The sequence below is a fragment of the Copadichromis virginalis genome, linkage group LG15 (genome assembly GCF_057382275.1).
Source record: "Copadichromis virginalis isolate Kocher_CV1m ecotype Utaka linkage group LG15, C_Virginalis_male_GT1.1, whole genome shotgun sequence".
Lineage (NCBI taxonomy): Eukaryota > Metazoa > Chordata > Actinopteri > Cichliformes > Cichlidae > Copadichromis > Copadichromis virginalis.
In genome coordinates this window covers 4,830,719-4,842,765 of record NC_140632.1, presented here as the reverse complement: position 1 = coordinate 4,842,765, position 12,047 = coordinate 4,830,719, and the positions used below count along the sequence as shown (strand labels likewise).

At 40.8% G+C, this 12,047-nt stretch overlaps 2 protein-coding genes across 5 annotated transcripts in view; both read right to left on the bottom strand.

Moving 5' to 3' along the window:
* Positions 1 to 3,887: 3,887 nt before the first annotated feature.
* yy1b (YY1 transcription factor b) lies at positions 3,888 to 9,133 on the bottom strand. Of its 2 annotated transcripts, none has more exons than XM_085431450.1 (5): positions 8,405 to 9,133; positions 7,065 to 7,227; positions 5,939 to 5,999; positions 5,357 to 5,515; positions 3,888 to 5,027 (listed from the first exon to the last, which is right to left on the bottom strand). In XM_085431450.1, exons 1-5 carry the CDS (start codon positions 8,949 to 8,951, stop codon positions 4,845 to 4,847), a joined length of 1,113 nt encoding a protein of 370 aa, XP_085287576.1. In that variant the 5' UTR covers positions 8,952 to 9,133; the 3' UTR covers positions 3,888 to 4,844. The 2 variants fall into 2 exon arrangements, with proteins under 2 accessions (XP_085287576.1, XP_085287577.1); XM_085431451.1 differs by having other exon boundaries at positions 7,065 to 7,215.
* Positions 9,134 to 10,490: 1,357 nt separating this feature from the next.
* The window catches only part of evlb (Enah/Vasp-like b), a 48,323-nt gene continuing 46,766 nt past the window's right edge, over positions 10,491 to 12,047 (bottom strand). For all 3 annotated transcript variants that reach the window (XM_085431448.1, XM_085431447.1, XM_085431446.1), the window contains exon 13: positions 10,491 to 11,571. In XM_085431448.1, coding sequence (XP_085287574.1) covers positions 11,534 to 11,571 — 38 coding nt within the window. In that variant the 3' untranslated portion in view covers positions 10,491 to 11,533. The remainder of the gene's footprint in view (positions 11,572 to 12,047) is intronic.

Here is a 12,047-nt window from a genome sequence, read left to right as displayed (position 1 = left end):
CTGGGTGAGATCACTGAAGTGTGTTGCCTGCAGAGGGCGGTGGGAGCCGGTTTGGAATCTGCAGCAGGATGACTAGGATCAGGGCAAAGAGCAGGATCTTAGCAGGATGCTGAGGTAGACAGTTGTGCTAATCCTGCTGGCTGAGCGGAAAGCGGAATTGGACTTATGTGTAAACTTGAAAATTGCAAGTGGATAGCCGACAAGGGAGGAAGGAAATCCCACTGAGCTTATGCAGCTTTTAGAATGCCTGTTATCCTTGAATTTAATATGAATGGAGGTGGACACATGTTGCCTTTGTGGAGGATTAAATATTGTTTTCTTTGTATCTTTTAGGGGGGAAATGCACATATGCTTTGGAAATCCTGCAGTGTGTTTGCTAGCTGCAAGAAATGAGACTCAAGGGGTGATTTTTGAAAGGCTGAACGGGCCTACAGGCATAAACCCTGCAGTCTTGGGTGGTGTGAGTCATATGACTACTAGCACTTGTTGATAACAAGAAATCAAAAGGACCTCTGCATAAAGTGTAAAGTAAAACTAGTCATGTTTAATGTAGTGGTCTCCAATACTGTAAATGGTGGTATTTTTTAACTACCAAATAAATACAGGGGCAGTATTGCTGCTACCAGTACTGATACTTTTAACCCATAAAGGCAGCTCGTGTAGGGCAATGTGTCACAACTTAATCATTAATAATCATTCATTTGCAACCACTAAATCACTGTAGTGATTTTGACCTTCCACAATAATAAGTTAACACAATAAAACACAACTTTCAGCTTTTCATGTATTTTGAAACTTGAAGCTTACTCTGTTTAAATCTGTTGTTGGCTATAAATCAAATACATGTGACAGCCAACAAGAAAAGGTTAAATACAGAGTATTGATCAATACTATCGTTATTTGAATCGATCTGCCCACCTCTAGTTTAATAACCACATAATTATTATTAATAGACAGGTATCTGGTAGATTAGGTGGACCTGTATGCAAAAGTCTGCAGTTATTTAAAAAACACAGCCACACTTTTTTTATTTGAACAGAATTATTCTTCAAATGTTGGTGCTCCGTTTCACACAATATGAAAGATATTTTTAGGCTGAGCAGGCTGCTTGACAGCTCCTTTGGATCATTGTCTTATTGTAGAAGTCAGACTCGTTTCACGTTCCATTGTCATGACTGACTGCGTGACATTTTCCTCACCATTTGTGTTGAATCCATTCATCCCTCTATTTGTGCAATCTTTCCCATGCCACTGACTCCACTGCAGGAGATTTCCACCTCCATGCTTAACTCAAAAAAATTATTATTTTTCCCATCAAATGCTGCTCCATTTTTTTTCCTTCCAACGAATCTTTGATGATTGAGGCCACAAAAACCAGTATAAACTTTATGTGTCCATGGCGTGTTGCTTTAAGAATGACTCTGAAATATTCAGCCGTTGACTCGAACACTTCTACATGAAGCCTGCTTGTGCAAGTAAAACCACTTTCTGCATCAGCTAATCCTACCTGCAATGACATTTTGTGTTGATATCTTTTTATAGGTTTACCTACTTTGGAACTATCTGTTACACACCTTTCAGATTTTGAGTCATCTGCATAGAGGATCATGTGGTTGCTAAATATTAAGAGTCACAAATCACTTAAAGCCCAGTAAGTCAAAGAGGTGCTTCAAGATTTTATTGATTTTCTTCCCACATACTAATATTTTCCATCATTTTTCTTTCACTTATCCATTTCAGGGTCGTGGGAGGCTGGAACCTAACCCAGCTGTCATAGAGCGAGAGGTGGGGTGCACCACCAGGAGAGGATTCACACAAACATGGGAAGGACCTTCTTGCTGTTATATCCACCCCACTAATGTTTTATCCTATGTTTATATTAGTATTTATTCATTTTTTATGGTAGAATAAAAACGACATGTAGAGGCATGAAGCCAAACCACTGGTTTAACGGAGAGAAGTGGGGAAAGGTGGGTCATAAGACACTTTATTTTGTGCATTTTGGCAAGTGTATACATATGTGTCTGTTATGTTATCCTGAGTCAACACATGTTCTCTTTTTTCTAAGATAAAGAGAGCTTCGGTCCAGTTCAAGTTAAACAGATTTATTGCCTCAACCAGTTCAAAGAATAATTCATGTACACAGATCTCCTTCCGGTTAGAAAACCACAGTCTGCAACAGTTTTCTGTAGCCAACTCCCGGAAGAGAGAACTTAGCCATACACATATTTATAAAAGAGAATGTGCATCTATCTGATTGGTCAAAAGGGCCGTGGTTTAGACCTTTAGCCCCCCTTATTGGCGGACAGGTTGTGCTCTTCTTCTCCTTCCTCAGTTGCAGCTTCACCTAGTGATGGACACACACACACACACACACACACACACACACACACACACACACACATATGCATGCAGCCTGACCTCTTACCTAGTTTCATGCATCTGAGGCATCATCTATCTGTGAGGGCTATTGTTTCTTGACCTTGCGCTGGTTCAATCCTGCATTTCTGCACACAGCCTTCCACCAAGCCTGCACAAAGAACCCTGCATCTTGTGAATCTAAAACTTTTCTACTTAATTTATTTTGAATGCTCAGTAGTGCAATTAACTTTTTTGTTTTTTTGACTAGGGGATAGGACAGGGAGAAAGAATGAAAGAAAGAGAGGGAGAGAAAGAAAAACAGAAGAGAAAACAAACAAAAAAGAGCAACATAATAAATACAACACCATCGCAATAAACTAGCTAACAGTAGATAACAGTAGATACTAAATATTAAATGTTATTGTGCAGCACGCAAGATCGACAGCGCATAATGTGCTTTGAGGTAGCAGCTAAGAAAGGTGTAGTTCGTGTCTGTGAACACTCGTGTGTACACCTGTGTGCACACCTGTGTGGATCAGCACGCTTGTATTCAAAAGGTTTCTCCATGTAACAATCTGCCTGGGAGTGTGGGGAGCCGTAGCCCCGTCCCCCAGGGCATGAAGCAGGTATGGAGGAGATCCAGGCCCCAGACATCCAGAGGCCCCAGACTACGAGGACCCGAGGAGGACCACCAAAGGGGCAACCGTGCCACCCTCCTGGGAAGAGCTGAGAGCCCCAAAAGAGAGGTCACCCAGGCAATTAACTATTAAAGAGATCTAAAATTATATTACAGTGCCCATACCATTTGCCAGCACAGGTCTTGTAAACCAATAAGACTCTGAATGTGAACCTCCCGTCCTGGTCGACTGGAACCTTTCTTTGTGCTTGATGCCTACACCTGTCCATCACCTGTCCCGGGCGTAACACACCTTCCACCTTTGAGAAAACTGATGATGGACAGTTTAAGACATAAGAATCAGAGCTGACAACTGGGAACGGGCTAACATCAGGCTACTTTGTTGTCTTTTGTTTGGGGGAGTAAACTACATAAATTTCACTTAGAGCACTTTATACTACGTGTCTCATTCACCCATTAACTTTTTTCTATGCTTAAGTGCTTTCTGTCAAACATTTACGCACATTCATACTACTAGTACTGGGTTGGGCTCCCTTTTGCCTTCAGCACTGCCTTAACTTTCATTGCACAGACTCAACAAGGCCACCATGTCTATATACCTAAATGCAATGAGTGATGTGATTGGCTGATTAGGTAGTCACACAAAGGAGCAGTTGGAACAGTGTCAGATAAGCGTATCAGTATTTTAGGACTTAATCACAACTTGTTTTCCACACTTTTGGAGAAAAATCATTTATAACATTGCACCGTCTCCTCCTTTTTCCTTCTGGCTCCCTCTCGGTTATTAACATGGCGCACGGTGCCAGAGGAGATGCTGCGCAGCAGCAGACTGACAGTCACACAAAGTTTGTCACTCTCAAAGAAGACCCACTTTAGTAAAAACTAACTGTGAAGTTCAGAGTTGGAATGACCCATTTTATTGGTGGGCAGGTGAGATACATGTGTGTAAATATGAACAAAGGAAGTTCATGGTTGACGTCTGTACATTACATTCTAACAAAGAAAGTGATGGTCTCGCAGTCAATTCAAAGCACGCTTCAGGTAATTTGACTGTGACAGGCTCTGAGTGAGATCATATTACTTGTTCATCTGTGTAAAGACGGTTCTTAGAAAATATAAAGCAACTCATGACTAAAGTTTAATCGGTTAACACTTTAAATCACACCTCTATCTATGTCTACTGAATTTTAATACAGCCATACAATACAAGTATACAAGGTTATTCTGTGGTTAGAGAAAAATACAACCGAAGAAGGTGTGAAAATGCAAAGATACAGCCGTTTTGTTTTTTAAACTTTGTATACATGTGAAACAGGTCAAACAAGTCTTGAGGCCTCTTCTTTTGTATCATAGGTACGATCTCTTAATGCAGGAGAAAAAAAACCAAAACAAAACACAATTATACTAAACACAGCCTGAGTCAAGTGTACAATATGCACACTTGAGGGAAATAAAAGCAATGCGACCAAATAAAAATACTAATAGCCCGCTGCTTCTCTGATCACTCCGGTAAAAATAAGTCTCTGATGTTTGTCCATGGGTTCCATCTTCTGGCAGCTGAGTGCCACTGGAGAAACGAAGGGACTGTGCTGGCTGGAGCTTTAGGGAATAGTCACTGCGTTCCTCATCCAATATGACAGCAGAAGAAGAAGAAAGGGGGCTCAGGAAAAACCAGCTGAATTTCAGTGTTCTAAGTCTTTTAATCTGTCAGATTTTTAATATAAATCAATAAGTCTCAAGCTTCTCATTCCATCTTCAAACGAGGTCTCACGTGTGTCGCTAGAATGCTCTTTTTTTTCCTTTCTTCTTTTTTCGTCTTCGTGACTCGACGCTGACGGATACGTTCTCATTGGTTATTTTTGGCTTTGGCGTGTGTGAGAATGTGAGACTTTAGGTTGGTTGACTGGGCAAATTTCTTATTGCAGCCGTCGAAAGGGCAGACGTAGGGCCGGTCTCCAGTGTGGATCCGCACGTGCGTGCGCAGGTTGAAGTCCAGAGAAAACCTTTTCCCGCAGCCTTCGAAGGTGCACTGAGGGGAGAGGAGCAGAGGAATGATTAAACAGTGCGTCTTTAAAACCTTCCACAGCAATGGTCTCATTTCAATGAAAATATGCCAGTGTTTATCCAGAATCACTTGTTAAAATCGCTCGAGCAGAAATTGTCTGAAAAGACTAAACAATTCCAGCCGGTGTCATTTACCCACCAAAGATAAACTTTTACTGACATTTGGTGGGTGAATCTCATCAGGGAGAAATTACTTAGCCCATTTTCCTTCACTTGAATTAAGCACCCTGCAGTGCTGAGTTTATAAGCTTTATATGGAAAGTCTGTGCGTGTGTGTGTGTGTGTGTGGACAACCTGGAAGGGTTTCTCCCCTGTGTGAACGAGTTGATGGCGCTTGAGCTTGGAGCTCTCAACAAAGGCCTTGCCGCACTCGGCGCAAACGTGCACACGGGGTCCGTGGGTGTGGAGATGCTTCCTCATGGCCGAGTTATCCCTGAACATCTTTGTGCAGCCCTGAAGGAGCGAAGAAGCAGTTAGTAAGGTGCTTTGCAGCAAGGTTCAGGTTTTCTCTGCTAATGCATGCTTAAAGGGAGCTCAGCATTTTCTGCAGTTTCTCTGACACATCTTTAAATTGTGAAAAACAGTGGGATAGAGTAAGAGTGCCCCTATTCTCTCCTGAAGTGATAATGTACTCTTAAAAGCCTCACACTGAAGTAGCAAGCAGCTCACGGAGCGAACAAAACCCATTTACATTAGCTAATTCAGATAAGGCCTGATTGTTCTAGTGCACGCATAAAAATCAATACACTCAAGTGCTTTTAAATAACCTTCAGTGAAATTTCCAATTACACGGAAAGCAACAAAGTGCAAGACTTTTAAACCCATCAGGAGTGATGGCCAGAACAGTGACAAGGAGGGACACATCAATGAACTCACTTTATGAGGGCAAGCTATCGTGCGGGGGGCATCGTCCTCTTTGACTTTCCTGGGTTTCATTCTGCAAATAAAAAAAAATAAAGAAATAAGCTCCTGTGTTATCTACAGGTCCAGGTTACACCAGATTATTGATTAACTTGACTCCTAAAGGACATTTAAACGCATTTAAAAGACACACATAACGAAAACAGCAAGACCAATTACAGGTATACATCTATTTACAAATAAACACTGGTACGCTTAAAGTAAAATCCAACTAATGTAATATTTACAGGCCTTTTAAACACCTTATCATGGTTTTTGAGACACAGAGTCAAAAAAACAACAAAAAACTCAACTAAAAGGGACAACTGAAACATCAACAGAGATTAAAACAGACTGATATCAACAGTTAAGTAAACGTCAGCGCACTGATTTCACAGCAATTAGTCTCACCATTATAAACTTCTTAGACCTGGTAAATAATATACCACAGCATTATCATTGTTCTTTGCAAATAAGTAACTAAACTAAACACAAAAAAGAAACAACTCCTTCAGTGTTAACTGTTGCACTGTTTTGATAGAATAAGAAAATCAACTAGACATTGTTAGGCAATAACAAACAATTAATTTAAAAAAAGAAAAACCTCACAAAATGACCCACTGGACACTGAATAGTGCACCACGGGCTTTTGTGATCAATTAATCGTCAATTCATAATAAAACACAATATAATAAGGGTAAACAGAAAGCCTCTCTTTGGTCTGATTTAGTAACAACATCCTAGCTTCTCCAGTAAACACTCTACACATGGCCTAATCCACTTGTGCACAAACATTAAACAGAGAAAATAATCACAAGGCATGTTTGTGTAATACCTGACACAGTTATTAAATCCTAATTACATTTTGTAACCAAACCTTGACATTTTAATTCTTGGGAGGAAAACTAAGGAAAAAAACTCCAGAGTTTAGCAGAGTGCAGCTAAAATTTACCCTGTGTGTTTTTGACCTTTCAGACTCATGGCATTCGTGAGCAGCAGCGGTATTGTTGTGCATATTCATCAGAACTGTGTGGACAGTGTAAACAGGTCTGTTTACAGCTGGGGATGACTGACGCAGGGGTGCTGGCACACACACACTCACCTGGCAAACTCAGCCAGCTGTTTTGGGTCTGAAAGGTCGATCCCCGGGATACCACCAGGGGGCAGCTTCTTCCCCGTCATGTACTCGGAGTAATCCGGAGGAGAGTTCTCCCCAACAATCTGCTCCTCCACCACCGATTCATGGTCAATGTCTTTATTATCATCTAGAAACACATTACAGAGACTGAACCGATAACATATTGGTGTTACCCTGGCTACAAGCCTCAGGAGGCTGGAAACATGTGCCCCCTGGGTTTTTTTTTAATATAATTACCCAGGAGAAATGAATATAAAAGCACATATTCACATTAGGGTGTTTACCTGTTATTCACCATATGGCTACCTTTACTTTGCAAACTTTAACTTGTTATTTTTTTCTTAATTCAAATAAGTATCTTGTTTACAATAGTTTTGTTTTCAAGAGATTATGCAAACTGGGAATTAATTCCATGTTTGAAATATGTTAAACAAAAATAATTCAAATGACATAAAACACACAAACACAAAGAGACACTAACACACAAACACATAACAAGATAAGCGTGCAAATAAGATGTGCATGTGTGTAAATGACTCCTACTCACTACCAACCAGCAGAGAGCACTAAAAATAGATGACTGCGGTGTCCACTCAGAAAACATGTAGACAAGTATATTGCTAAAAGTTATTCTGATAAACAGTTCTTTATATAGTTTGTGTAATATAAATCACAGGCACAGATAATATGACCTCTCGTTTAGCCCATAAAAGCCTTTTATGCGATTATAAATTCCCACCTGCTCAGTATCACTCTGCACCTAGCCTAATGGAGCTAGCCTTATGCAGAAGCAGAGCTGTCTGGTTAACTAGCAGCAACAGCAGCCAGAGCTAACTGCTAAACAGCTCCCGACTCATAATATAAGCGAATATCACACAGTAGACACTTAGGTACTGTATCAGTTGCTTTTGTGCATTTAAAGTGCCACAATTTCGCGGCCTGAAGAGAAGAAAACCCCCCGAAACCCAGCTGCTTCTCTCTCACTCCCCCGAGCACCGCCGCCATCTCTGCCTGGCCACGACTATCGCCATTTTTTCGGGGCCGCCGCCATACTTACTCGTCTCGGGGAATATGGCGGCGCCCAGCAACACCTAAAACATGGCCTCCCTTCAAAACAAAAACATTTCGATATACTACAGCGGGGGTTTGGATCGAAAAATTGTGTTACACGTCGCTTCTCATGGAGGTGCGGCGGAGCACTCCAGGAACTAGTCTGGTGCAGCAGGACAACGCCCTGGTAATGAGGCCTCATGCAACGGCTAACAACGGAGCTGTTAAAACACAGCTAGGCTAAGGTTACTTACCCGATGCCCACATTGTAACAGAAAATTCCCCCTCCAGTGTCTTTATTTGCACCTGCTTCTGTTCCCATTTTCTTCCGCCGGCCTCAGCGCCGCTTAAATAGCTCTTTTTGCCCGCTTTCTTCCCACCAGTGCCGCCTCCTCGTTTCACCCGACCCACTGAGCTCTTCCCAGCCACAGTCACTAAAGTCTGCTCAATATACTCGTCCTCCACCCCAGGAGCCGGCACCGGGATGAGGATCTGGTCCTCAAACCCTCCACCGCCGTCCGTATGCAGATCCGAGTCATCCCCACCGACCACCTCCTCCCGGGTCTGGACTAGGATAACCTCCTGGTGGTGGTGGATCGAGCTGGGGTCGTCCGTGACCAGTGGCTGGAGCGCGATCATGGGTTGCCCGTCGTCGTCGTCGTCGTCGTCATCCCCGCCGACCACCGTGGTCTCGATAGTTTCCACCGGTATCGTCTCTACCTCTATCTCGTGGAGCTCCACAATCTCGGCCGGCATCTCCGAGCCGTCTGTCTCAATGTACAGCGTATCTCCGGATGCCATGTTGAAATTCGCCAGCTTGTCTCTCTCATTCACGCCGTGTTGTGCTCCTTTTAGGACCTCACAAACACACTCACACACCCCCTGCTCTGCTCCTGCCGCTGTCTCTTCTCCCTCTTCGATAACAACTCTCTTCACTCCGTCCCACGCCAGTTCTCGTCGCCACTATCCTCTGTCACAAGGAAACATCGCGAGACTTCACTGAACCCAGCGATAACAGTGCTACTAGCGATAGTGGGGGTTCCCAAAGTTCGTAAACATGAGGTTATACACAGTTTCTGGTTTAGTTGCACAAACAGGGTGACAATTTATTATCATTATTAATAATAATAATAATTTGTGTTGTTATTAATACTATGACAAATGCATAGTTTCACTTGTGCTAATATTACTGCAAATATCTCTGAACCTCACCTGATTTATGCAACATTAATCAAATGATAATTGCTTCTAAAATACAGCAAATCACTGGGTAGAGCGAGGAGATCCCAAATGTACTTTAAAAAGGGCAACAAACAAAATAGGCAACTTAAAAAAAATGTGTTTTTGATGGGCATAGGTGATATTTATATTTTTTCCTGGTTTAACTTTATCAACTATACATCACAAATGAATTTTGTTTGTTTGTTTTTTTTAAGTATAAAAAATAACCCAACAAAATAAAATATAAAAATATAAGATATATTGAGATTTCTAGCTCTGTAACCTGTGACCTCAAGCATACATCCAGTCTTGAGCCTTTGCAAACCGTAGTCTAAGTTTCCTGTTTGTATCTGACTAGTGACATCAGGTGTCTTTATATGCTGCTCTGGCCCATCTTCTTCAAGGCTTGATGCATTGTGTGTTCAGAGATGCTCTTTTGTGCACCGTGGCTGTAACAAGCGGGTGAGTGTATATGTTTGAGCGATGAGAACAAAGTGGTCCTTCACACCTGCTGGCCTCACTAATCAGAACGTGTCGAGTACAGCGGCTTGGACAGCCGTGGTGTAGCAGCTGGTGCGGTGTTTGCACTCAGAAGTTATATGAAGTTTTATCAGTGAACAACAACCCTGCAGTTCATGTTGTGTCTTGATGGGCTTTTTATGTGGGTTGATTCATTCTTTTGAAAACACAGCAATATAAACAAAGATGTGAAAATAACTACACAGCTCACTATGAAAGGTTTTAAAAAGCAATCTTCATATAATGATAGTAATAATATTTAGTGAATACTGTATTTTGTAAATGTGGTCTTTAAGGAACACGTCACACTCCAGTGGTTGAATTGTGAATGGTCTCATCACCAAATCATATGTAAAAACTGTATCACATAACTGATCGTTGACTGAATATCTCTGCAGGGGCATTCATTACACAAACAGGCTACACAAATGTGCACTTTAAAAACACACTGAGACTGCACAAAAGCGCTCACATGTGTTTCAGCAGCAGTAATTTATGGCACCTGTTTCAATGACAGCAGATTTCTGTGTTGCGGAGACAAAAACTGCAAAGAAGCAAAACAAACACACAAAAGGAAAGAGACCACCTCATTTATCCAAGACGTGTTTTACAGTTTATTTCAATTCATTTTAAACTTCCGTTATTTTTTTTTTGTTTTTTGTCGTTGTTCTCAAACCAGGAAGCACTTTGTCGTAAAAGGAGAAAATAAAATGAACAATACTTCACCATATCCTTGCAGCCAATAAACATTTCATTAACAACATGATCACAAATACTCGGGTGTATTTAATTATTTTTATTATTTTCTCTTTTTTTAGTGTTTATTTTTTTGGATTTCATAAGATTGCAATATCCAAAATTTGTGTTTACTCCAACATTGGTTTCAGTTCAAGGTCTGTTTTTTATGTTTTGTCTTGTTTTTTTTCTGCCATGGTTCCACACATAACTGTGAAAAGGATAAAAAATCTTTAAAAAATATTTTATATCAGGTGAAGAGAAAAAAGAGGATGATCTCGCAAATGCATCTAAAAAAAACAAAGAAAACAACAAAATGAAAACAACCGATATAAAATTTAAAACACTGACATAAAGTGATGTGCAATATTATATCCACATTATCATTACTATCATATTCTCATTATTATTTCCTCATTATTACCATTGCCCCTACTACCCTACTACTATTACTCATTACTGACATCACGCTTACAATCATAAGAATGATAGGAATAATAATGAAAGTGACAGTAATGACGATTTAAAAAATCTGTGAAAAAGTAAAGCAATTAAAATCATAGCATCAAATATCCTTTGGACCAAAGACAGAGGAGAGAACTGGGCAAACAAACAGACAAAGAAATGAGAGCAACTGGTGCGAGAGTGCGCCCCATTCACGTATTCCTCTCAGAAACAAACAAATCAAATGTTACACAGACACGTCTGAGGTGTTACAGCAACGTTTGCACCAGTGCTTCAACACCGCAGCTGAACGTGATGAGTAGATGTCACAGTTTGGGCCTCCCGTCCTGACTCCGCCTCCTCCTCCTCCTCTTCTTCTTTAGGGCCCCAGCAGCTGCTGCAGGAGCAATGGTTTGAAAAAAAGGTGGCTCACGTCTGGGAGGGGGGGGGGTCGCGCTGAAAGATTATGTTGTGCTAACTCGACTGAGTTCATGTCTAATGGCTGTAAGGAGAGAGAAAAAAGTGTGTCATATTTGAGAGCTCTACATCATCAGTGTGGTTTATTTTTGCTTCCTGACAAAACTGATGTATACTGTCAGACACATGCAGCGCTACTGTGAGCAATAACCTGCACAAAAATAGCAAAACTGATACAATTCAAAACTCATATGTGCATTAATTTCATTTCTACCTTTTTAAATTAGTTTTTTAATTTGTTAAGCTTAAAATATTAGTACAGGTTACATTTCCCAACACATCTTCACCACTGGACACCTTTACACATCTTTGAGTAAATCTGATCATTTTCTACTCATCCTGTGTTGTTGCTCTTGCACAGCTACACTACAGACTTTAACACTTTAACATTGCCAAACAAAGTAAAACATAAAAAGTTACTTAGTGATTTTACTTACATCAATATATTTTTTGAATGTAATTATTCTGTGGGATATTTCACCATTGTTATTATTGTGAATA